We start from the raw sequence: 21,594 nt of genomic DNA on the forward strand, positions 1-21,594 counted from the left end.
CATTATTAATATAATATTTCAAGTATCAACACACACACATTGTTCGCAGATGCTGTAATTGAGGAAATCACCCTTTGGATTAAATTTAACGGTACCAATTTTTACGCGCGAAAAATGCACGTGACAAGAGTCGCGGCGTACGTCTCGAGCACGGCATAGTATAAGTGTGTGCTGTAAGTTGGCGCCACCGGTCGGACACATATTGTAGCTATTGTTACTTTTATATTAACTTGCCTATTTTTTGCCCCAAAGATCCGTTACATATAAAAACGATATCAAAAATCAATAATAACATATAACAAATAAGATCTCGTGTAAATTCGTGCCGGGGACTTTGTGAATAAATCGGCCAATCATCGTCGGCCTTTACCTCGTCTCATTTCTGCCCTCCTGGCTGGTAATCGCGGCTGCCGCACAAATCGCTTCAATTGCAACCACCCGGAAAGATATTTCACGTTTAACTCGCAATAAGCTCGCAAAAGCTGAAGCGCGCGGAAAGAAAACGACGTGCGGGCACAACTTGCCGCGTGCCATTTCCCCGGAAAATAATATTCCGCCGGCGAACGCGGATATATTTGCTTGCTCGAAAACGGCGCGGCCTTACGTCCCAATGGCTCTAACGTTATTTCCGACCGAGATTTGCCTGAAATTTGCTTCCGTGCCCGGACCAGAAGCCCATAAATATGTAATACCTCCCATATCGCGCGACTTGGGAGCCTCCCTCCTTCTCTCTTTCTCTCTCCCTCGTTTTCTCGTCGCCACCACCCCCTGCCCGGCGGGACCCTCGTAGTCGTCGCTTTTGGTGACTCTCGCGACTCCTTACGTGTTTTTGCGGGGCTGTAGCTCGCGGCGATATACAAGGGGAAACGCGGTAAATCATTTGTCCCGAAAGAAAACACAATGCAATATCCCGGTCGTCCCGCTCGAGACGCGTCTGCGTCCCCTCCTCTCTCTCTTTCTTTCTCCTTTCCAGCCCTTTTCTGCCGATATCTCCCTTTCTCTTCTCTCCATCTCTCACTCTATTTTTCGAGGGAATTGCAAAAGCCATAAGTCAGTCCTTATATTGCCGAAAATACTTTAAAGTGCCACTCGCCCCGCGCGCGGAGCCTCGCACGGGCGCATCACGGCGAGAACGAAGAGACTCTCTCATTCTCTACCTCTTACGAAAGCCTAGACATGTTTTATCGCTGCTGTTAAACGGACAACAGAAGAATGACACGCGGACCGAACGGAGGTGGACGCGCTCACTGGTGACGATTTTCGAGGAGCGCGAAGGACGCGCCCGGGGGTCGTGTCGTTAAAATCGCACGGGGCCCGTCGCGCGAAAAGGGTAACGCTCCCTCCGGTTATTTATAACGGACATTTTTTTCCTCGAGAGCACTTTACGAGCACGCGACAGTAATTGCAGATTTGTACCGGGACGCGTCGCAAAATATCGAAATTATCGAACGAATGCAGAATATTTTATTCAAGTATTGCGCGTCAATCTTTAAATTTGCTTGTTTGGCTTGCATTCCGAAACGTTCTTGTTCAAGAAAATTTTACTGAAAATTTATAGTTCACGTTAGATATAAAAGAGAGTTATCAAAATCGTACCGATCTTCTAAAAAAATCGTATCAATTTTTTTATTATTATTGAATAACGATATCTAAACGATAATACGAAATACGATTGATAAGGTACGATTTAGAGGACTAGTATAATTTCGGTTACTCTCTTCTACTATGAGTTTTCAGTGAAATTTTTCTGCGTCTAAAGGACGTTCTGGAATGCAACCTTAGATCTGCCCATGCAGTTCTTATAATCTTGCTCACTGCAGCGTTTTACATTAATGTCTCCATACTAAGAGAAAATTCTGAATAGTCAGTAGGAAAATCTCGATAGAGACTAACAACAATTCCTACTTCGCTCGACATAAATTTTTCATAATTCGGATCGATGCGATTCATGGACCGATACCACTTCCCGACTCGAGTGCCGAGCGCGATCATGAGTGCGAGCACTACACCATCCATACCGCCGGGCGGTACATCGAACAAGGGTGATTCGCATTAGACCCCCGATAAGCTCGGCCAGGCGGCAGGAAACTCGGCATATTTCTTTCCCGGTTATTGAGGAAAAAAAGAAGGAAGGAGGACGGTAAACCGCGATCCCGAAAGCATTTCACGACGTAACCTAAAATAATGCCCGACAGAATCGAACAAAAGCATGAATTATGAGCCGAACCGTCGCCGTAGATCTCACCCACCCGGTAACTTATGATACACTTCCTTTCGGCATATGCGAAGGAAAACATTGTAACGCACGTACGAGCGCGCTTCTTTTGTAATTTAACGGATGCGCGCTCTTTCTCTCCTTTTCTCTCTTTCTTCAGTATTCTTCTCTCAGCCGCGACCTTTTAAGCTTTTTGCTAAGAAAGAACCGTCGCACAGAATCGTCCTTTTCTGTCGACGAGCAACGAGACCGTCCGGAGGAAAAAGTGCGATGATAAAGTGGCGCGTAACGTCTACCTATTTACCGTCATCGTGCAAAACCGCGGAGAATACTTGGTCAATTCGATTAAAATGTGATAAGATGCGCGTAACACGATTAATATCACGTAATAACGAAGTATCTTCACCGAATAGGCGAGAAATCTGTCTTCGAAGTATGACGAATTAGACGTCTAACGTCCATTATTGATAGTTATTACTCGTCTCAAATGAGACACTCAGATTTCAATTCAGAGTGAAATAGAAGTTGTTGATTTAAATCACAATTACAAATATAAAAATGTCATATATTATTATTCAACTGGAAAATTTAACTCTGAATGAAAATTTGAGGATCTCGTCTGAGGCAAGCTCCGAAGTAACAACTATTTATAGAGACCTGAGACAGTATCTCTCGAGACTTTCTTATATATAATTCAACTTTTAACGGAGCCTTCGCGACATGTCGCCATGCTCGACCCGGACAAGTTTCCTCGAAGAAGCCCGCGGATCACGGTCGCGACTCGGTCAGACTCGGTCGTTTCGTCGCCGGCGGTAATTTTGCGATTGATTCGCCATTAGATTCATGGCCCTCATGAGGAATTCATCGACCACTGCCTGGGCCGAACCTCGTCGTCGGCCATGAATACTTAGTCGCTCTCTGATGTTCCAGTCTCGATCGATTTCGCCGAGCCAAGAGTGTCCGAGGCTGTTGACCCCCTACCCCTTTCAATCCTTCCCGCTTCTCTACTCCCCGCGTTTTCGGCTGATTCCAGTTTGCTCTCCCTCCCTCCCTCCCATCCTCCCTCCCTCTCCCCGCATAGGCGCAAATTATAATGCCGGGGCTTAGAGACCATCACTCTGACAAATTACAGGTTTGTTCGCCGGGCAGCGGGAGATAGATTTCGTCGCTCCATCACCGTCGCTTCCAAGCGAACTCGCGCGGCGCGAGCATGCATATTAATACGATTTTAATCCGTATCCGCCTGGCATCGCGCGCCCCATATTTCTTTTTTTTGCCACATCGCCCGGCGACAATGCCGCGAATTATTCCGACGAGGCGCGATTCGCGTCAGCGAGAGTATCGTACAAAAGACGCACGATTGTTTTACTTTTATCTTGTTTATTGGTTTGTCGGTTCGCTGTATCTCGTAAGCTCGGGAAGTCGCGCGATCGATTGAAATTTCCGGTGTCAAATTACAAGTTCGCCCCGAGTGAAACGCACTTGATTTATGATTGCGCTATTAACTGCAACTACGGTCAATCTCTCTCTTTCTCTCTCTCTCTCTACAAATCAGCGTGCATTCAGAGGTACTCCAAGACACCGAGATCGTTACGTTCCGTCACACACACGGTTTCTCATTCACGTACACGACCGTCCTCCGTTCCTCCGTCCTCCGTTCCGAAACTTCCTTCGCGTAAGACGATACCGTTTCCGTCTGCCGTTTCGGGCGGGACGAGACGGGACGACCGACCACGGAATTAATTGCAACGACCGTGTCTTAATTGATAACGAAGAGCATTAAGATTTCACGTAATGCCTGGTGCAAACGGGGGGTGAACAGCGGGAGGATAGACAAACGGATGGACTGGCGAGGAGCGAGAGGAGAACACGACGAGGAGGATCCTCGACGCCGAGGAGCCCAGACTAACGGCCGACTCGCGGAAGGGGAGGTGAAATAATGCCGGGCGCGAGAAGCCGTATTTGCATTAGCTATTCGTTTGACCCTAAAAACTGTCTGAATTGCGCCGATGGCTGCTCGTAAAGCCCGGCAATATCGCGGTGAATCGCGCTCTCGGGCGTGCTCGAAATCCGAAACTCGGAAGCCGACGCCGTGGCAAGCGGCGCTCGCGCGAAATTAATGTCACGAGCCAAAGGCTCCTCGCCTTCTTCGCGAATAGCTCGGAACTCGACGAAGAAACGTCAGGTTATTGCGGGCGAGAGAGCTTTACAGCTGCAGCGCGACGCGCTGATAACGCTTGAGCGATGTTCGTCGCGTGTTTATCCTAATCCTAATGAATAGGATAGGATAGAAAGAGAGAGGGAGGAAAAGAGAAATCTGCGTAGATAATAGTGCAATGTCGAGTCGAAATTTTAATCCCATTTTCGACCTGAATATTCCATTTAATTCCTATTTTGATACTCTGAAGCTTATATCGATCTCTTTTAATTCTATTTAATCTACTAGCTTTGCTGATAGAAATCTTCTTTAGAAGCTATCAATGGTATTTCGTGTATTTTCTGCTATTTAGATCCAGTTTCATAACTTATTTTAACTGGAGTTTAATCCGTGAAAGACCTCTCCAGGCAAACAATCGCATTATTCATATGCACAAGAAAATTGAGTTGATTTCCTTATGCACATGCAACATATGATCATGCGAGCTCGTCTGAATAAGCCTTTAACGAGTTAAGCTAAAGTAAGTCGTGTGGAATCAGACCTTGGAGACATTCGGTTTCAGAACTTCAGTTTCCATGTATGTTAAAAATACATTGATTCCTCAGAATATACAAGTGTTGAAAAAGTAGGGCTAAAATTTCGGCTCGGGCCGAAATGCCTAAAGAGCAATCCGTGAGACGCTACGTGCGACATCCGTTCAACTATCGATCCACGACGGGGTCTTCGATAAGTTGGAAGAACATTCAGTCATATAATCGAACGTGCATGCGTCGAAATGTTAAAGACCGGCGCAGGGGGAGGAGGAGACGTAGGAATAAATAAATCATGAAACGGCGACGAGGACGATTCGTACGACCGTTCCTGAATTAATCAGGAAAAAGGCGACTCACCACCGTCACGTACTGCTAGTGGCTACGACGGTGATCGCGAATGTCGCAGGACGTCGATCCTTCCGTCGATCGCGTGTCCTAAGCCGCCGACGGTTACAACCATGACGAATATAACTCTCAGCGCACAATGTATCGGACTTTACGAGTGTGCCCACCTAGAAAAAGAAGGAACACGAGGTGATGGGATGGCCACAGTGAGACGGAGGGAACGCGGGAAGGGCGGGAACGGCGATGGGGAGTACTCAGATTTTATTACGTTATTTTGTTAATGCAGTGAGAGCGAGGTGAAGGAAAGAGTGAAAGAGGGAGGTGGTCCACGCGCCTCGAATGTCCGGCCACGAAAAAATATTATGTCCCTCGGTCAGAAAACGGGCCATGAAATCTTTTTATGCTCTCCGACGCCCAACCCTGTCCGCAGAATTTCACCTATGCGCCTCCTTCACCGACCGCGGTTCGCGTCGAGTCGCTCTTAAACGACGCGAAGCGCGCGAAGCGAATTAGCGGTTTATATGAGAAAATTAAATTTCTTATTACGATATATTATGCGAAATTAAACAAAGAGAGAAGGCACAGCTCGCGAAAAACTCAAAGCTGAAATATGACAATCCTTAAATCTTCACACAATCTTCTACACTGAGAGAAAAAATATTTGTTCGGCAAATACTAGTAACGTATTTACTAATATACATAATTGTACATCGAAAAAAAATATTTTTAAAAATAAGGAAATATACACACACTGAAAGAAAATACTTGAAAAATTATTTGTGAGATATAAAGTTTACTTTTGTGAAATAGAGCTTATTTTTGTGTGAATAAACTTTACATTCCACAAAAATAAATTTTCAAGTATTTTTTCCTCAGAGTGCACATTTTCTTAAAATCTTAGCTTTCCATGAAAGCACAACTGCTTATTTTATTTAAATAGAAAAATTTAGATTCAAGTAAAAATGTGTTATTATAGTACTCTTCGAATAAAAATATTTTATTTCTTAGATATCTTAGATGTCTCGGTCGACGAATTGTACAATATTGCGCGTAATTATGTTCGAGATTGAAATGCGACATAGAGATTCTCTCCGGTCGGACGCGAATGCTTCAAGTTCCTTGTCACGTAATTTTGTTTCCGAATATTTCCGGAGACTGTTCGAGTTAGAACGATCCCGTCGCGGAACGTTTCTTTCTTTTAAAAGCGATGGCGGCGGCGGACCCCGCATGGTTAATAAAGAAGCGCAGACCGCCGACAATAAGATACTGATAAGCGGAAAACATGTTAGGAAGTACGACATAAATAGGGGCCGCCGCCGGCGAAAGAAGTCGTAAGCAGTTGCCGCACGTACGCAATTTTGCCCGCGACGACGCTTTTTCGCGGAGCTTTGCTCGCGAATATCGTCGCGAATGCATCCGCACGCAAAAAACTTCTCGAAAACGCACGATAACGTAACCCGACAGAAATGCGGTGAAATTAAACGCTCGATTTTGCGGAGGCTACATCAGCAAAACGCGCGTAAGTCCCGAGAACACCGTCATCGCGTGCGGAGCTCCCGCAATCAAGAACGTCGGCGAGTGCTTCAACTCGACGTTGAAGATCGGTTTTAGGTACGCTCTCGTCGTCCTAAGGGCTGCCACGCGTTCCTCCGCGCGAGAACGCGGGGGCCGACGTGTCTGTCAATAAATACGCCCGGAGGTATTTTAACAGCTGTAATAATTTTCGTCGCGCTATAAATCAACGCGACGCGGTGCTGGCACGATGTGCAAAAGGCGCACCCTTCGGAGACCTTTCGCGCGCGCATAGATTCGCCGGCACAAAAGTGTCGGACGAGCCGTGAACTTATCCTTTCTTCCTCCCTTCCTCACGCGTTTCTTTAATAAAATTCGGCTCATCGGATCGTTCCTGACAATCTCAAAGTCGCGACGTACGTGTGCAAAAATATGTCGGATGAGAATATCCCTATCCCTATGAGGGTATCGGCACAACTAGTCGATCGTTAATCGCGAAACGCGCGCATACACCTCATACAGAGACATCTTGAAAGTAAAGACACCATAGTTTGTTTAGTCATTTATATTTTCTTTATCAAATTGATAACAATCATAATGTCTACTCGCTTTTGAGACGTCTCTGTGAATACTACAGTGTGCAATGTATAATAATCCTAGAGTAGGAGATGCGAATCTCGTTCGTTCTCACGAACTATGGGGGACTCTAGCGGCTTGTCTAGCATTCCTGAAGGTATACGTGTCGTATCGATTCTGGCACGGTGAACGTGTATAACAATCGCGGTAGTCTCGGTGAATTCCTTGCATGAGTCACGGGAAGTACCAGTACGTCTCCTACTCCACTTAGGGCGCAGATAATAATCACGTGACGCGCACTATAAACCTGCGAAGGTACTCCGTCTCATGTTTCTTTACTTTTAATGGAACTAGGCATTTCTGTGTATGCTGTGACACACATCGAATGAATGTTTCCGACCGGTCAGACTACTCATCATTCTTAAATTCATAATAAAATATGCACGCACGCACACACGCGAGGGTGAAGACAATAATTCTCTTCAATCTTTAAGGCGCGTAATTCTTCTGTCTGTGTCGCGGATCGATACATTTTGTGAAAAAAAAGTCAAACGTGTAATTGCGATTACGTAACTTCGGATATTGTAATTTCGAGTAATCCGCGCGAAGCTGAATTGACGACGAATTAAAGATCCTCAGAACGAAATCAATCCGACGCGGCGATCGTGGAGTCCGGACGACACAACGCGCTATTAAATTTATATGAATCCGCCAGTCGATGCGATTCGCCGCGCCCGTCGAAACGTGACGGCGAATCCGTCACGAAGCACCATCGCCCTCCACGCGCGCGGCTCACGTGTAGCGCGAAAGAAGGCATAACGACAAAATGTCAAATTAGAGAGGAGCGTCTACGTCGCGGCGGCTAATGGTTTTCCGACGAGCGCGAAATAAAACGTCGCGCGAGATAATTCGACAGCCGTGAAAGCACGTGGCCGCATCGTTAAGAAACACGTCATGTTATACCTGCGACGAGCGAGAGAAAGAGAAAGAGAACCGGCAAAAGCGGTTTACATGTTTGCCCTCCCATTTACATGTCGCGGTAATAGGCTCGATGTGCAAGGACATCGTGCGCACGGGAAAAGACGATACATCATAATTCCGGGCTGAAGATCGAATCAATCACTCACCCTTGCGCGTGTGCGTGTGTCTGTGATCATGTGTGCGTGTATAAAGTTGCACCCACTCATGCGCGAGCGAATGTAGGAAGACACCGATGATCCGCTAATAATTTTTCACGAGGCCGGATTATACCGTTGCTATTATCGCGCATAATAAAGCGCCTCAATGCGAATCCGCACGAATACAATCGATCGCGAGATCGCACTGTGGATAGCTGCGATAAATTTCCGCGCAGAATGTGAACGCGCGGAATTCGTTCCCTTGTAAATAACGTCGGTGAGCCGATAAAGCATAACGAGGCATACCCTAATCGGCTCCCTTCTCGATTTTTCAATCCCCGTTTTACGTTTCACGACGTATTTTCCACTCGGGATGGCGGAAAAAGAAAAAAAAATACAAAGCGAGCTCGAATTCGCCTCGCCGGAAGTCTCGCACAAAGTGAGTCACGTGCGCAAAAAGGTTCGTTCTTTCTCTCTATACGTATAGCCACATACAAAACATATCACACGTAAAACTAAACACAACGATAGATGTTAAAATCTTTAACGACCACTCGCACGCATATACATGTAAGAAAAATTTTATTTTCAAAATATGATTGTACGATGGCTACAAGTGGTTTCTTTCTTCTCGTTTTATTTAACACATATCACGTATAAAAAAAATATGAGGTAATAAAATAAAGTTCACCATGCATTCTCCACAGTATTAAAAACACCACTCTGGATCTCACATCTCTGATTCGATGTTAATGGCCCAACTTCAATATCTTTCCACATAGTGTGTCTGGATTAAATACAAAAAGATTATTGTGTGGCGCACCTTTTTGCGATACCGCCTTGATTATTTCCTGAGCCATAACACCACCGACGATTGCGCAGACTGGACTGATTTGCGCGTACAAGTCACTTCTGTAATTGTAAAAATGTACCACACATTATAGTATATAATAGTATATTATAGTACATTATAGTACATTATAGTCACATGTAAACTTTTAAAATTAGTCAATATTTGCATTACAAATATATCATGTATACTTACTCTATTAAATTATCTATAGAGTTGCCAAGTTCATATTTCTCAATAATTGCAGAAGCTGCATTTTTCAAATTTTCAGTACTTCTCTCATTAGGTTGTGGATCATCGCCATATTTCTCGCGATAACTCAACATTGCTATATAAAAAAAAAGATTGAGATTATAATAATTATTATTTAGAATATAAGACTAAATTATTATCCAAAATATCAGTGAGACCTACTTAGCATCATATAATAAATCTCCGATTCTTTAGGTAAAGATGACTTTGGCACATATAATATATGTTCAAAGGGCACAAAAGTATCGGTGTGTTTTTCTGTAACTATTATATTTTCAAACGCCACAGGCTCACCACTTTCTGGTATTTGCACTTTTCTCTTTTGCACAACATCTCTGAAAAGTTATACTTTACTTACAAGGAAGATTAACACTGTTAAGACATACTTACCAAAAGGTTAACACACTTACTCTGCATATTCATGTTCTAGTAGATCTGCAAATGTGTATCCAACTGATCCCCATACATCTCCAGCAAAGAATTTGACTTTCTGTTCTCTGCAGGCTCGATTGATCCTCTTCAGTTGCGTTATGGTACAGTGTGTTGCACATACTACATCAAATTGTCCAAAATATTCATCAGGCTTGTCGTCAATGTTGGTTGTATCTGCATTAACAATGACCATAGGATTCAAGCTTTGCGCTCTTGGTAACGATGCTTGAGCTTTCTAGAATAAAAGAATTGTTTCAATGCACAATATGTAACAGAGAATGATGTAAATTTATATTTACATTTTTTCCAATGTCTTCTTTAGGTACAAAGAATTGTGAACATCTATCTAAATCTGTCACATCTCTATGGTCTAGGAATGTAATAACATTGACTCCAGCTAAGATAATATTCTTAGCAACCTCTGCCCCAAAGCCATCCAGACCAATCAGAAGAATTTTGGCTGCACGTAATCTACAACAGAGTAATGCACAATGTTCAGAGATATTTGAAGAAAGAATAATAATGTTGAGGTGTCACAGACACATACAAAACTAGATTTTTGCTCTAACTTCTTTCACTTAACTATCGCATAATCTCTACAAATGATAAGTTATCAAGATAAATTACATCTACTTAAAATACGCTTTTTCTAGCCATATATTGCATGTGGAATTTGTAATGATTTGTGATGATTGCGACAAAAACCGGCATGACCCTTTTAGGTTAGGTTAATGTAAATTTACCGTTTCTGCGATTCTAAGCCCCACAGACGAATCTGTCTGTCATACAATTCAGCTTCTGCGTCTGTCAACTCTTCATTGTTCCGCTTATCTTCCACCATTGTAAAAATTTCTTGTTTATCAGCAATTTAATACCGCTAATAACGCAACACAATACTTGACGAGCGTTTCGTACTTCGCGTGCTGACTAATACCAACGTAAGGATCCTGTTATTGAGTGTGATGACAAACAAATCAATTGACACCATTCAAAAATGCGATACATGTTTTGACGCCCGTTAAATAAAATACACCATAAATGAATAGGACATGCTCTTCTAATTGTCGCAAATATGATCGGCAAATTCAGGAGATAAACTAGAATGCTAAGTTGGAAACACTGTGCGTTGTGAATGTGTGAGTGTGAGTGTGAGTGTGGGTGGGTGAGTGGGTGGATGTGTGTGTACTACGTGCTGTTGTCAGTGCTACAGAGAGAGGCGTCAATTTCCGACTAACACGTAGATCGCGCATTGTTTTTCCGAATCGATGAGCAGAAAAACGCGACAAGTGAGCGTGTCCGCTTCAAGTTGAAATAAAACTTATTGAATTTAGCTGCTTTATCAATTAGAATACATAAGGTTGCCGCGTATGTGAGAAAGAGGTTATGTCTCTCAGCTATGACTGGAAGCTTAATAATATATAATCGTGATATATGGTGATTGGCTGATACACATCAAATGCAACAATAAATGTAAGTGCTGCGCTCATTTACGCTAATAGCGAGAACGAGATTGTGTTTTATATTCGATATTTTAATAATTAATACCTGCGGCACTAAGTGTATCTACAGACAGGTCGTGAACAGTCGGCAAAATGGCCGCTACGAGTCGCCACCGTCTGGAGCCTCGCTTCGTGCTACAGTAGTGCGACTCAAACAGCGAGTCAGACGAACCTTTGATTTGACAAATTTTTTTTGCGCCTCAGCCGTAGGTTAGATCTTTTTATATTTTTTAGTGATACAAAACGGACTCCATGTTCTTTTAGTTTCAAATAGTACAATTTACTGACGGAACAGAAATCTGTTTTATTTTCAAGTTTCACGCCAAGGACTACGGATTAGGCGAATTTTTTTGTTTAACTTGATGATTCGGCTCGCGTTAATATCGACCGTGAGTCGATAAATCAGGAAAACAAAATATCCTAAATATCACTCCGGGAAAATTTCGTATAGTTTTATTGCTGTAACTATCCTAAAATCTCGAATTCGGTGTCGAGAAAATAGATCTGAATTAAGATTTTAATAAAACTGGATAATTTAGTGATTTTTTATCCAATTGCGCGAATCTAATGCCTCTCTTTAATCGGCACTTTATAAATCTTTTTGACGCGAATAAATAAATGTATATTTTATACCGGCATTTATTTAATTCAAATAGTATCGGTAGATTTTTTTTTCATGTTAAACACGCGTTCTCAAATTTGTAGCCAATTAAAATTTATGATTAACGGTCGCGTTATCGTTGAAATAAATATAGACAACACATATAATCACATCATTACTATGCTATTATCGTTGCTCTCTTGACCCGAATGTTGTGAAAGCTGACCTTGGCGGGATAAGTGTCTAATCTGTAAGCAAACTGCATTAACCTTTGAGAATCTCATAACGACCGCGTACATGACGATAAGAGTTAATTACGTTGAATTTATTACTTTAATCAGTTATTAACTGTCTCATATATAATTACTTTAACGTGTTACTTAGAATGTATCATCTCGCGTTCGCACATTTTAATTTTTCGCACGTTCAAAATTCACGTTAACATTTCGTTACGTCGCACTTTGCAAAACTGATATTACGCTTAAGAGAATATAATTTTTATTTCGTCGACATTATTTTTTTTCATCGTTTCTCCTTCATTTATCGAAATGAAGCTTATGCTGTCACACACACAACGAGAATTTCGAATATACTAAATAAATATTGTTAAAGATGATGAATAAAGCGGAGGAAGAGTACATTGAGAAGACGTTCGTCTACAAATTTCCAACATGCACCACGAATCAGGAGTACACGTTGGAAGTGCCGATAAAAATACCGTACCATGGCTCTATAAAAGAGCTGATGCACCGTATAATGTCGTCGTTCAAGCTACCCTGTTACGTCGAGACGGACTTATTAGAATCTCTGCAGCGTAATATCAAAGAGCTTACGCTGCAGTTTCACGACGAGAAGGCGGAAAAGCTCATCGACGCTGCCAAAGCGGGCACGCTGGATTTAGAGGACATAATTAAAAGCTGGGAGAAAATATACAAACAGAAGACGGTCGAATATTCGGATCCCATCGGGACCACCGACGAGGAATTATTCGCCGCGGCGTATCATAGACTGGTGCACTCACCATCCTTGGAACCGATTCTGCAAGCGGAGCACAAATTCGGACGGGATGTTACCGAAGTAATTCAGATGAGGGACACCGACTATGAGCATCTCACGCAAAAGTCAGTACGATCCCATTACTTTCTTTCTTATCCCCAGGATATCTGTGAAAATAGACGAGCAAATTATTCCACATTTTAACTTTAACTTAAATTTAAATGTAAGCTTGAATTATTATTGGAGAACTTTAGATATACAAACGAATGGTTAATGATAGCCTGATAGCCGTTTAATGTTTCAATAATCAAGAAATGAAGAAGTCTTTCACATGGAGAGATGGAAAAGAATCATATTATGTAAATTCCAGACAAACAGATGAGATGCGCATCGCCGTGGAAGCTCTGGAGGCAGGATCCACAGAGAAGTCAATAAATGACATGGCAGGCCGTCATTTCGAAGAGCAGAGTTTATTGCAGGGTTACTGGGGATCCAGGATCGACGCTTTGAAGTTGGACCAACGGCGACAGTATCGAAATTGGATCATGAGACTGTTGGAGGAGCAACAAACCAGCATGATACCCACCCCGGTGTAGGTTCCCACTATTCTTGCATAACTTGATCGCGAGTGAGATTTTCACGAGTTTCTAAAAATTTTCCCTCACATTCTCGCACGACAGAGGTTCGCCCATGGCGCCGATGCCGCCGTTGCGACCCGCTTTGGACAAATTCGTTCATAGCGAGGAGAAACACACGACCGATTACCCGCTGTTAGAAGAAAGCTTCACCATACACTTAGGCTCTCAGATGAAACAGATGCACAACATACGCATACTGACCGGCGACGTGCTCGACTTTTGTCGCACGAAGAACAGCGAGTCAGGGTACGTCTGTAATGATATCGACTTGATACTCAAACTGATCGAATTCGATAGGTTTGCAATCAAAATATATTAAATCTAGGATGGATCCAACGCCACAAAGACTGCAAACGGCTCTAGGATTATACTCGAACGATCTGTGCGGATTAGTTCTCTTGAGCGACAATCACCTGGGCAGTTATTCGGGTATTACAAAAGGTGCTTTTCGAAATATATTACATTAATCAAACAGGTCTCTCATTTATCTTACATCGAGGAAAAATATTTGAAAATTTATTTGTGGAATATAAAGTTTATTCACAGAAAAATGAACTTTATATCTTACAAATAAAGAGACCAAACTCCCATCAGCTTTTAGCTCCATTTTGACGAACGTATCGTTACAGAATTATGTTCAATCTCGCAACTGACGACGGAATTCCATTTCCCGCCGATCGACGAACAGTTAGAGAAGATTCGGGAGGATGTGAAGGACGCCGTCGCCTGGAGGCAGGCGCATCATAGAGAAGGAAGCGAGCCTCACGTATGTCGTACAATTGTATCAATAATTAGAATTTAGAATTCATCTCGAGCTTATGTGGCGATCATCTCGCGCAAAAATCGCACGCGTTGTTTGCAGACGAAGAAATCCACGACGAGCAAGAGCCTGCAAACGGGCGACGTTTTCATCACGAGGCATTCCAATCTGGCGCAAGTCCACGTGGTGTTCCACATGGTAGTGAACGATTCTCTAAGATCCGGTAAGTGATCGGCGCCAGACTTGATCGGTCTCGCGTAAAGCCTCGAGTGAAGCGATCGAGCGCGATATTAATTCCCCAGGCGATATCAATTCGAGGCATCCCGCTATTTTGGGACTGAGAAACATACTGAAGACGGCGTGTTGCAACGACGTGACCACGCTGACAATACCCGTGCTACTCGTCCACGAAATGTCAGAGGTAATCTACTGTTTAGATAAAAAATTCAGGGCCCGACGAAAATATAATTAATCTATGTTGACGCGTTATACATACGCAAACGTGCACGTGCACACTCGCATACACAATGAAGGACATGACGGTCGCCTGGTGCACGAAAAGAGCCGAGCTGGTGTTCAAGTGCGTGAAGGGATTCATGATCGAGATGGCATCCTGGGGTGGCGCCGAGCTGAAGAATCTGCAATTTCTCGTGCCGAAAGTGAGTTTGCAATAAGTTTAACCCATCGGTACACAGACAGATGATGAGGAAACAGAACGCAAAGAAATAATTGGCGATGCGCCGTCGCTTATCGTTTGCAGGGAATGTCGGAGGAGGTATTCGGCACGCTGGCCACAATGTTGCCGAGCATATTCCGCGTGTCGAATCCGTTGGTTTTCAAGGCCACCAGCACACCGCAGACCCCGAAGAAGTGAACGATCGTGTCTCGCTTTCTCTCTGTCGTTCTCCTCTCTCCTTTACACGCGTTATCGTCGAGTGTACGTTCGAAATAATACTACGGTATTTATTACTATATATCTCGCGTACATGCAGCCAGCGATTATCCGTTGGCGGGCGTGAACAAGATACGATTCTGTGAATAAATGTCTGGCTTTTAATGAGCCTTTTGTTTATATTGCTTTTACACACGGAGTGATTTCCCGCCGAGAGTACCGGTGGCCGATAGTAGGGCAAACACTTTTCTTTCGTCGCGCCTACGACGAGATAATCGCTCGCCTCGTTTTGCCACATCGTCCAGTGTTGTTAATAAAATATTTCGACACCTAATCTCCTCTCCTGTCTCGCGTTAATTTCCCGCATTATCGAGAGAATTGTTGCCAAAGCTTTCTCTTGTTATTCGCGGAATTTGCGCAAACGTATATTTTCTTGCACAATCTCCTCCTCTTAAAGAAACAGAGAGAAGTAGCTAAGTTCCGCTAGATCGTGAAATTAGAGCAGCAGATAACGAGCGATGATGTCGAGACAATTCGCAATATGTTAGTTTCCGTTGACGACAGCGAATGCGAGTGGTATGCGTATTATCGCCGTTAGACACGCTGCAGCACGGAAAGCGAGATTTATCACTCTCATAGTATTTTTATTCTGGGACCATGTCGCGAAGCAGATATAACGTTGACATTTCGGGCGCGACACATAACGCGACGATGCAGATGCGGACCGTAGCGTGGTGGTGTTCCTCCATCTAACGACCCAGGAATTTCGCAAACGCGAAGATCCCGCTACGATCCGGCGCTTTAATTTAATTGAAAGACATACGCGCGGCCGATTAATTGCCGCGGCGAGGACAATCGCCGGGGCGAGAATAATTGGTGAATTCAACGTGCGCGGTGGCGATCGGGCTCGTGTAATCTGCCCGGTTTTATCTGCACGTGGTGCGTTAGCCTCGGCGATTTTGAACTTCTGACCGGGAGCGGATTAAGTTAATGCGCGACCCGCGACATCGGCCAAATCGTTTTATAGAAAAATATTTGCCGGCCGCGCGTAATTACAATACGCGGATTCCACACAATAGATACATCACAATATGTCGATGGCCTCTTCGCGTGCGGCATTATCGAGTCGCGTCCTGAATAAAAATGGCCCGTCGAACTGCCCGCTCGCTATTAACCAAATCGCTCGTCGACTGTCCGTCGTCCCGATAACGCGCGACGCGAGTCAATTAAAAACTTGCACAAAGAACGCGCAATACGCGAGGGTAACGCTCGATCAGCGGTTCTAACGGCCAAGATACGACGTGATAAGACTCGCTGCTTACCGATCGCGATTAGATCGCGAGAAGGTGCGGGGGAAAATTCGCGATTTTCCCATTGATCGCGGGAATCGGCCAGCGCGGAGTGCAGCCGCAATGTGATGCAGCTGGTACTCATGCCCCCCTCTTAATTCGGCACTGCACAATCTTCGGAAGCGGAGTGTCGCGGATGAATTCGTTGCCATTCCGTCGGATCGTTAGGAGGAGTAAGTCCACGCTAGGTGGTCCCGGTGGTGCGTGCGTGCGGTCGGTGGTGTCGATCGGGTGTATCGAGATCGGATCACTCCGAAGAATCGGCTAGTTAGATAATTCACCACCTGGCACGATGTGGCTCGGATTGCTCGCGTGCTTGTTCACCGTCGTCTCGTTCATCACGGCGAAGACGGTGGGTTTTGTTTCATGTTCCGCGGTGAGATACCCGTTTTTTCTTTTCGATCAAGAACCGTTCAAGTTCACAACGTCGTCGTCGTGGACGACAGTCGATTTTGCGAGACACTCGCTGACACTATCTGCTTGTAATCGGCGAATATCAACTTCCTGGCGCGCTTATCGTCTTCTTAAATTCCGTCGCCTTCTTGCGGAAGTAATCACGAGCGCGACTCAAACATATTGTTGGAGTACATCTCCGAAGCTGTGCCTCAGATTTGTATTCGCCGAATGTGCCTCGTTATTTTTGTCGAACATTTGTGAAAAATGCATGAGGTGTCGTGGTTAATTAATACTAAAATTACTCAGCCCGATATTACATATGAACTAGACGTACACGTGTCAAAGTAATAATTAGAAATCGGTTCATTCGTAAATCAGCGAGAGAATGTCAGAAAGAGTTTGCGTTGCAGGTCGACCTGTCGTTTCGCGGGTTAAAGAAGGAAGATTTCTTCATAAAAATCCAGCAGCAGATTACACTGACGGAAATAACAGATCTTAATTTGAGTGGGAATCAATTTGACAGCTTCCTCGACTGCTCCACCAATTTGGAGATGTTAAGAACGCTAGACTTGTCGCAGAATCACCTCCAGCGATTCTTTTTCCTCTGCAAAGACGAGTATAATCTGCAAATGTTGAACGTGAGCCACAATATGTTGGAGTACATCGACGATAATTCTCTCAACGATCGAGTAACGAAGCTGAAGATATTGGATCTCTCTTACAATAGGCTCACCATCGTCAACGAAACCATGCTGGAACACCTAACGGTAATGACCGGTAATTTTTGATCGGAAAAAGTATCGACTTTCAATCTCGTTCAGATTTTCAAGATGATTATTTAAAGTGCCTCGATCTTTTGAATTCTAATCCTCAGTTAACATCAATAAGAAGAATCTACACGGAAAAAATGGTTTAGTTGAATTAATCAGAGTGTGCGAAAAAGTGTCTATATGTCGCTCAATTTTTTCGATCAAAAATTATGAATCCATTTTAGACTTGAATTAAAGTTTTTAACGTGTCGAATATGTAAACGGCTAGCTGAACGGAACTACTGTTTCAGAGAAAATAGTCCAATTAAAATTTCATCCTCACTAGAATTTTTGTCCAGAAATAATTAGGCGGAATTTATTCTTTCTAATGAAATATTTCTAATGAAATATGTACGAAAAGTTCCAGTTGAAAGATTCCAAAAGAACATCAGAATTCTTTTTAAGTTGACAAGATTTTCATCGAAATTTTCTGGTTTATATTTTACCAGAAATTTGGTTCATCCAACCAAACGTTTTTTCCGTGTAATATACCTTTTAAGAATTGAGAGATTCACCGGCGAAATTAATTTCAATTTTTGCAACTGCAGATAAAATGCGAATTTGCCTGACGCAAACAACTGAAAAATTGCTTTCAGATGCTCGAATGTCTATCCCTGTCTCACAATCCTATAGGAGACGGTATACACAACGGCGCGTTCTGGAACCTGAAGGCGCTCAAGCACCTCGATATGCGGAACATATCCGCGCCGTTCTTCTCCGGCGACTTCTTCAAGACCTTGACGAACTTGTCGAACTTGGATATATCGTGGAACCCGATTAGCACGATACCGCTGCTGCCGGTGAAGTTGCAGCAGTTGGATTTATCCGGCACGCAAGTGATAAGTCTCGAGAACTTGTACCTACCGCAGCTACAAGAACTTAAGATGGAACATATGCCGAACCTGACGTCGTTGGCCCTGAACGACCTCGAGAATCTCACTAGTCTGGAGTCGTTATCGATGGTCGGTTGCAGACGGTTGATACAGTTGAGACTTTGGCCCCAGAACGGAGTCATGCTGCCGCGATTGCAACGCCTCTCGATAAAAGAGAGCGGCCTCACGACGCTCGGTGTCGAGCTGAGCGCGTTGATACAACGCGTACCAGTCGTCGAGGTGGTAAACAACCCGTGGAAATGCGACTGCAAAATGGAATGGATCGACATGCTGAACTCCACGAGGAATCTGAGCCGAGACATCAGGTGAGAAACGATGACTCTGACGACAGAGTCGGTATAAATATCGATTGAGGATACAGTAGACTTGGGCGACATCGCCGTTGTCGCTCATCGTAATCAGCTATTTATAATTTAATTATCAATGCGGACACATCCGTTTTGAAGAGCGCGTGTTGTACAAAGACACTTGACGAGAACAACATCGATCGGATGTTTTGTCGAAAAGCGCGTGTTGTACAAAGATACTTGACCAGAATAACATCGATCGGATATTTTGTCGCGCGTCGAGATTCACCTCTAGATCCATAGAGGTCTCGAGAATTCCGTGAATCATCCGAGTTCTCTCGTACCAAGTTGGAATTGCAAATCTATTGGCTTGCCTTTCAGGGGACGGAGAAATATGCGAGTATGGGAATAATATCGAAAATAATGCATCAGACGTCGTAGCTCGCCTCAGCATTATCAGCAGAGTTACTCGCGCGATTTTCAACCTTCGACCTGAGGTCGGAAATCGCGGAAAATCTTGGCGAATAAATATCAAGGCGCGTATGACGTCTGGTGTATAGATGTTTGACCTAGTATTCACATGTCGACAGATGCCACACGCCAGACCGACTCTACAACAAGCTCCTCGCCGAGATACCGAGCTACGAGCTACAATGCGAACACGACACGCCGATCTTCTATCCGATCCTGTGGACAAGCGTCTCGATATTGATTGTCGCCCTGATCCTCGCCGCGGTGTTCATGCTACTCCGGCGACCAATGGGCCAATGGAGCTTCAGGGGCAGGGATCGTGACACCGTCACGTACACCTCCGTTGTGGAGTCGAACAACGATCTGGTGCGAATACTCGCGGTGACCGAGAGCCAAGATCACAAGGAAGCCGATCACGAGTGAAGCCGACGGAGCCGAGCTACGAAAGAGAAAGAAGTCACGCAAAGTACAACGAGGAGATCACGGAAGATCGTGGAGCCAATAAGTAGAGAATGCTCCAACGAGCCCTGCGTCACCAAGTTCTTTGTAAAAGTTACTCTATGATAGTATAACGTAACGTAGTATAATTGACGATTTACAGGTATTTCAGGGGAAATTGTTTCTATCCCGTTAAATTCGCGATTTCATCGTTACTGATAGTACGATTTTCGCAAAACGTGACAATCAAAAAAGATGTTTCCATGTGTGTGTATATGTATGTGTGTGTGCATGTAACGCGACATCAATTCGCCGTTTCTTCCCCACGATATTAAGATCCGACGATCCTAACTCTTGCAACAACGAGATTAAGGTAAAAATTCCCGGACACGTGTCTAATCTTGGACGTTCTTATTGTTTTCTTTTAAACATGAATGTTTAAACATTCAGCATAAATAAGGTAACAGTTCCAATTGTGGATCAAGTCCCAATTTCGGCTTACAAACTTGATTTATTAATATTAAAAATTTATTAATATTAAAAAAGTACGCGTTATAATGGAAACAGTATAAAACAGGGAAAGTATTTTTCACATTCTTTAGTTCTTTATTGACCTTTTGCATGTAAATGTGTTTCTGATTATTTTTTTAATAATTTAAAGTAAACCAATTTGAAGTCTAATAATTTTGTTTTGAAACTGTAATGTATTAATTGCTTGATATCTCAATAGTTTATTTTTATGTTGATTGACAAATTTATGTAAATAACTGAAAGTTATCGTAACCTTAAATGACTCTTAACTAAAATCTTTATCTTATATGTATATATGTTAAAAGTTTGAATATTCGTATTTAAAGACCAAAGCAATAAGAATTCCCAAGATTGTGTCCGAGTATTGGGGTACTTTTATCTTGACATTTCGCACAAAGTCGCGGCACTTAATCCAAAGTCAGCCGATAGACAGTAAGTCGTTGCGCATCCAAACAAATAGATATATATGTATCTCAAAGTAAACCACGAACACACCGAGGGAAAGTCACTCATACCACGCCTCGTGAACCTCGAATGGCCGAGGAGAGTGCGGGGCAGATACTCGAGTACTTGAACGGTTCCCAGTGTCCGATAACAATGTGGGACCGGGTTGTGGCGGTCGAATAAAACATCCGTGTTTCTTTTTTCCCGGCGGTAAGAATCGGCGTGTTTTAAAAACCCCTTTACCTTTGTTCCTCGGGCGCAGCTTCAACATACGTTGAAGCCGCAACGGCACAAAAGCGAAGTAGATACAAAGACCGCAATGGCTCATTTGCCCTGAATGACGGCGAGATCCTCTTCCGCGTAACGACGCGGCAACTCGTAGCTGAACGCATGAATTATCGTGCGTAGCATCTTGAGAACGCACTAATTGAAATTCCACGTGATTCCGCCGCAACGGGTTCGGCCTGCGGCAGCTCTCGCCGACGGCTGATAAAAAGAGAGTCCTCCGCGGGCTCTTTAGAATCGAAGTCAACCCCGCAACGCAATCCCGTTTCCGATATTCCCTCTTTTCGTGGCGAATAAAAGATGTCGTCTCTCTC

The 21,594-nt window shown here is 43.7% G+C and overlaps 3 protein-coding genes across 4 annotated transcripts; 2 read left to right on the forward strand and 1 right to left on the reverse strand.

Annotated features, from left to right (window-relative positions):
* Positions 1–9,077: 9,077 nt before the first annotated feature.
* On the reverse strand, positions 9,078–11,584 carry LOC116845222 (SUMO-activating enzyme subunit 1). The gene is made up of 7 exons (XM_032817649.1): positions 11,537–11,584; positions 10,735–10,938; positions 10,291–10,462; positions 9,970–10,226; positions 9,722–9,894; positions 9,503–9,635; positions 9,078–9,369 (listed from the first exon to the last, which is right to left on the reverse strand). Exons 2-7 carry the CDS (start codon positions 10,830–10,832, stop codon positions 9,207–9,209), a joined length of 996 nt encoding a protein of 331 aa, XP_032673540.1. The 5' UTR covers positions 10,833–10,938; positions 11,537–11,584; the 3' UTR covers positions 9,078–9,206.
* Positions 10,973–15,711, forward strand: LOC116845220 (protein C12orf4 homolog). Its single transcript, XM_032817645.1, has 10 exons — positions 10,973–11,461; positions 12,704–13,212; positions 13,458–13,679; positions 13,768–13,971; positions 14,051–14,166; positions 14,355–14,491; positions 14,588–14,708; positions 14,788–14,906; positions 15,019–15,144; positions 15,246–15,711. The coding sequence occupies exons 2-10, from the start codon at positions 12,704–12,706 to the stop codon at positions 15,357–15,359; spliced, it is 1,668 nt and encodes a 555-aa protein (XP_032673536.1). The 5' UTR covers positions 10,973–11,461; the 3' UTR covers positions 15,360–15,711.
* Positions 15,712–16,550: 839 nt separating this feature from the next.
* LOC116845221 (leucine-rich repeat neuronal protein 3-like) lies at positions 16,551–21,594 on the forward strand. Of its 2 annotated transcripts, none has more exons than XM_032817647.1 (4): positions 16,551–17,102; positions 17,533–17,889; positions 18,528–19,129; positions 19,702–21,594. In XM_032817647.1, the coding sequence occupies exons 1-4, from the start codon at positions 17,019–17,021 to the stop codon at positions 20,003–20,005; spliced, it is 1,347 nt and encodes a 448-aa protein (XP_032673538.1). In that variant the 5' UTR covers positions 16,551–17,018; the 3' UTR covers positions 20,006–21,594. The 2 variants fall into 2 exon arrangements, with proteins under 2 accessions (XP_032673538.1, XP_032673539.1); XM_032817648.1 differs by having other exon boundaries at positions 16,552–17,078.

The sequence above is a fragment of the Odontomachus brunneus genome, unplaced genomic scaffold, assembly GCF_010583005.1.
Source record: "Odontomachus brunneus isolate Ranch 3 - 2012 unplaced genomic scaffold, Obru_v1 Obru_scaffold_050, whole genome shotgun sequence".
Taxonomy (NCBI): Eukaryota; Metazoa; Arthropoda; class Insecta; order Hymenoptera; family Formicidae; genus Odontomachus; species Odontomachus brunneus.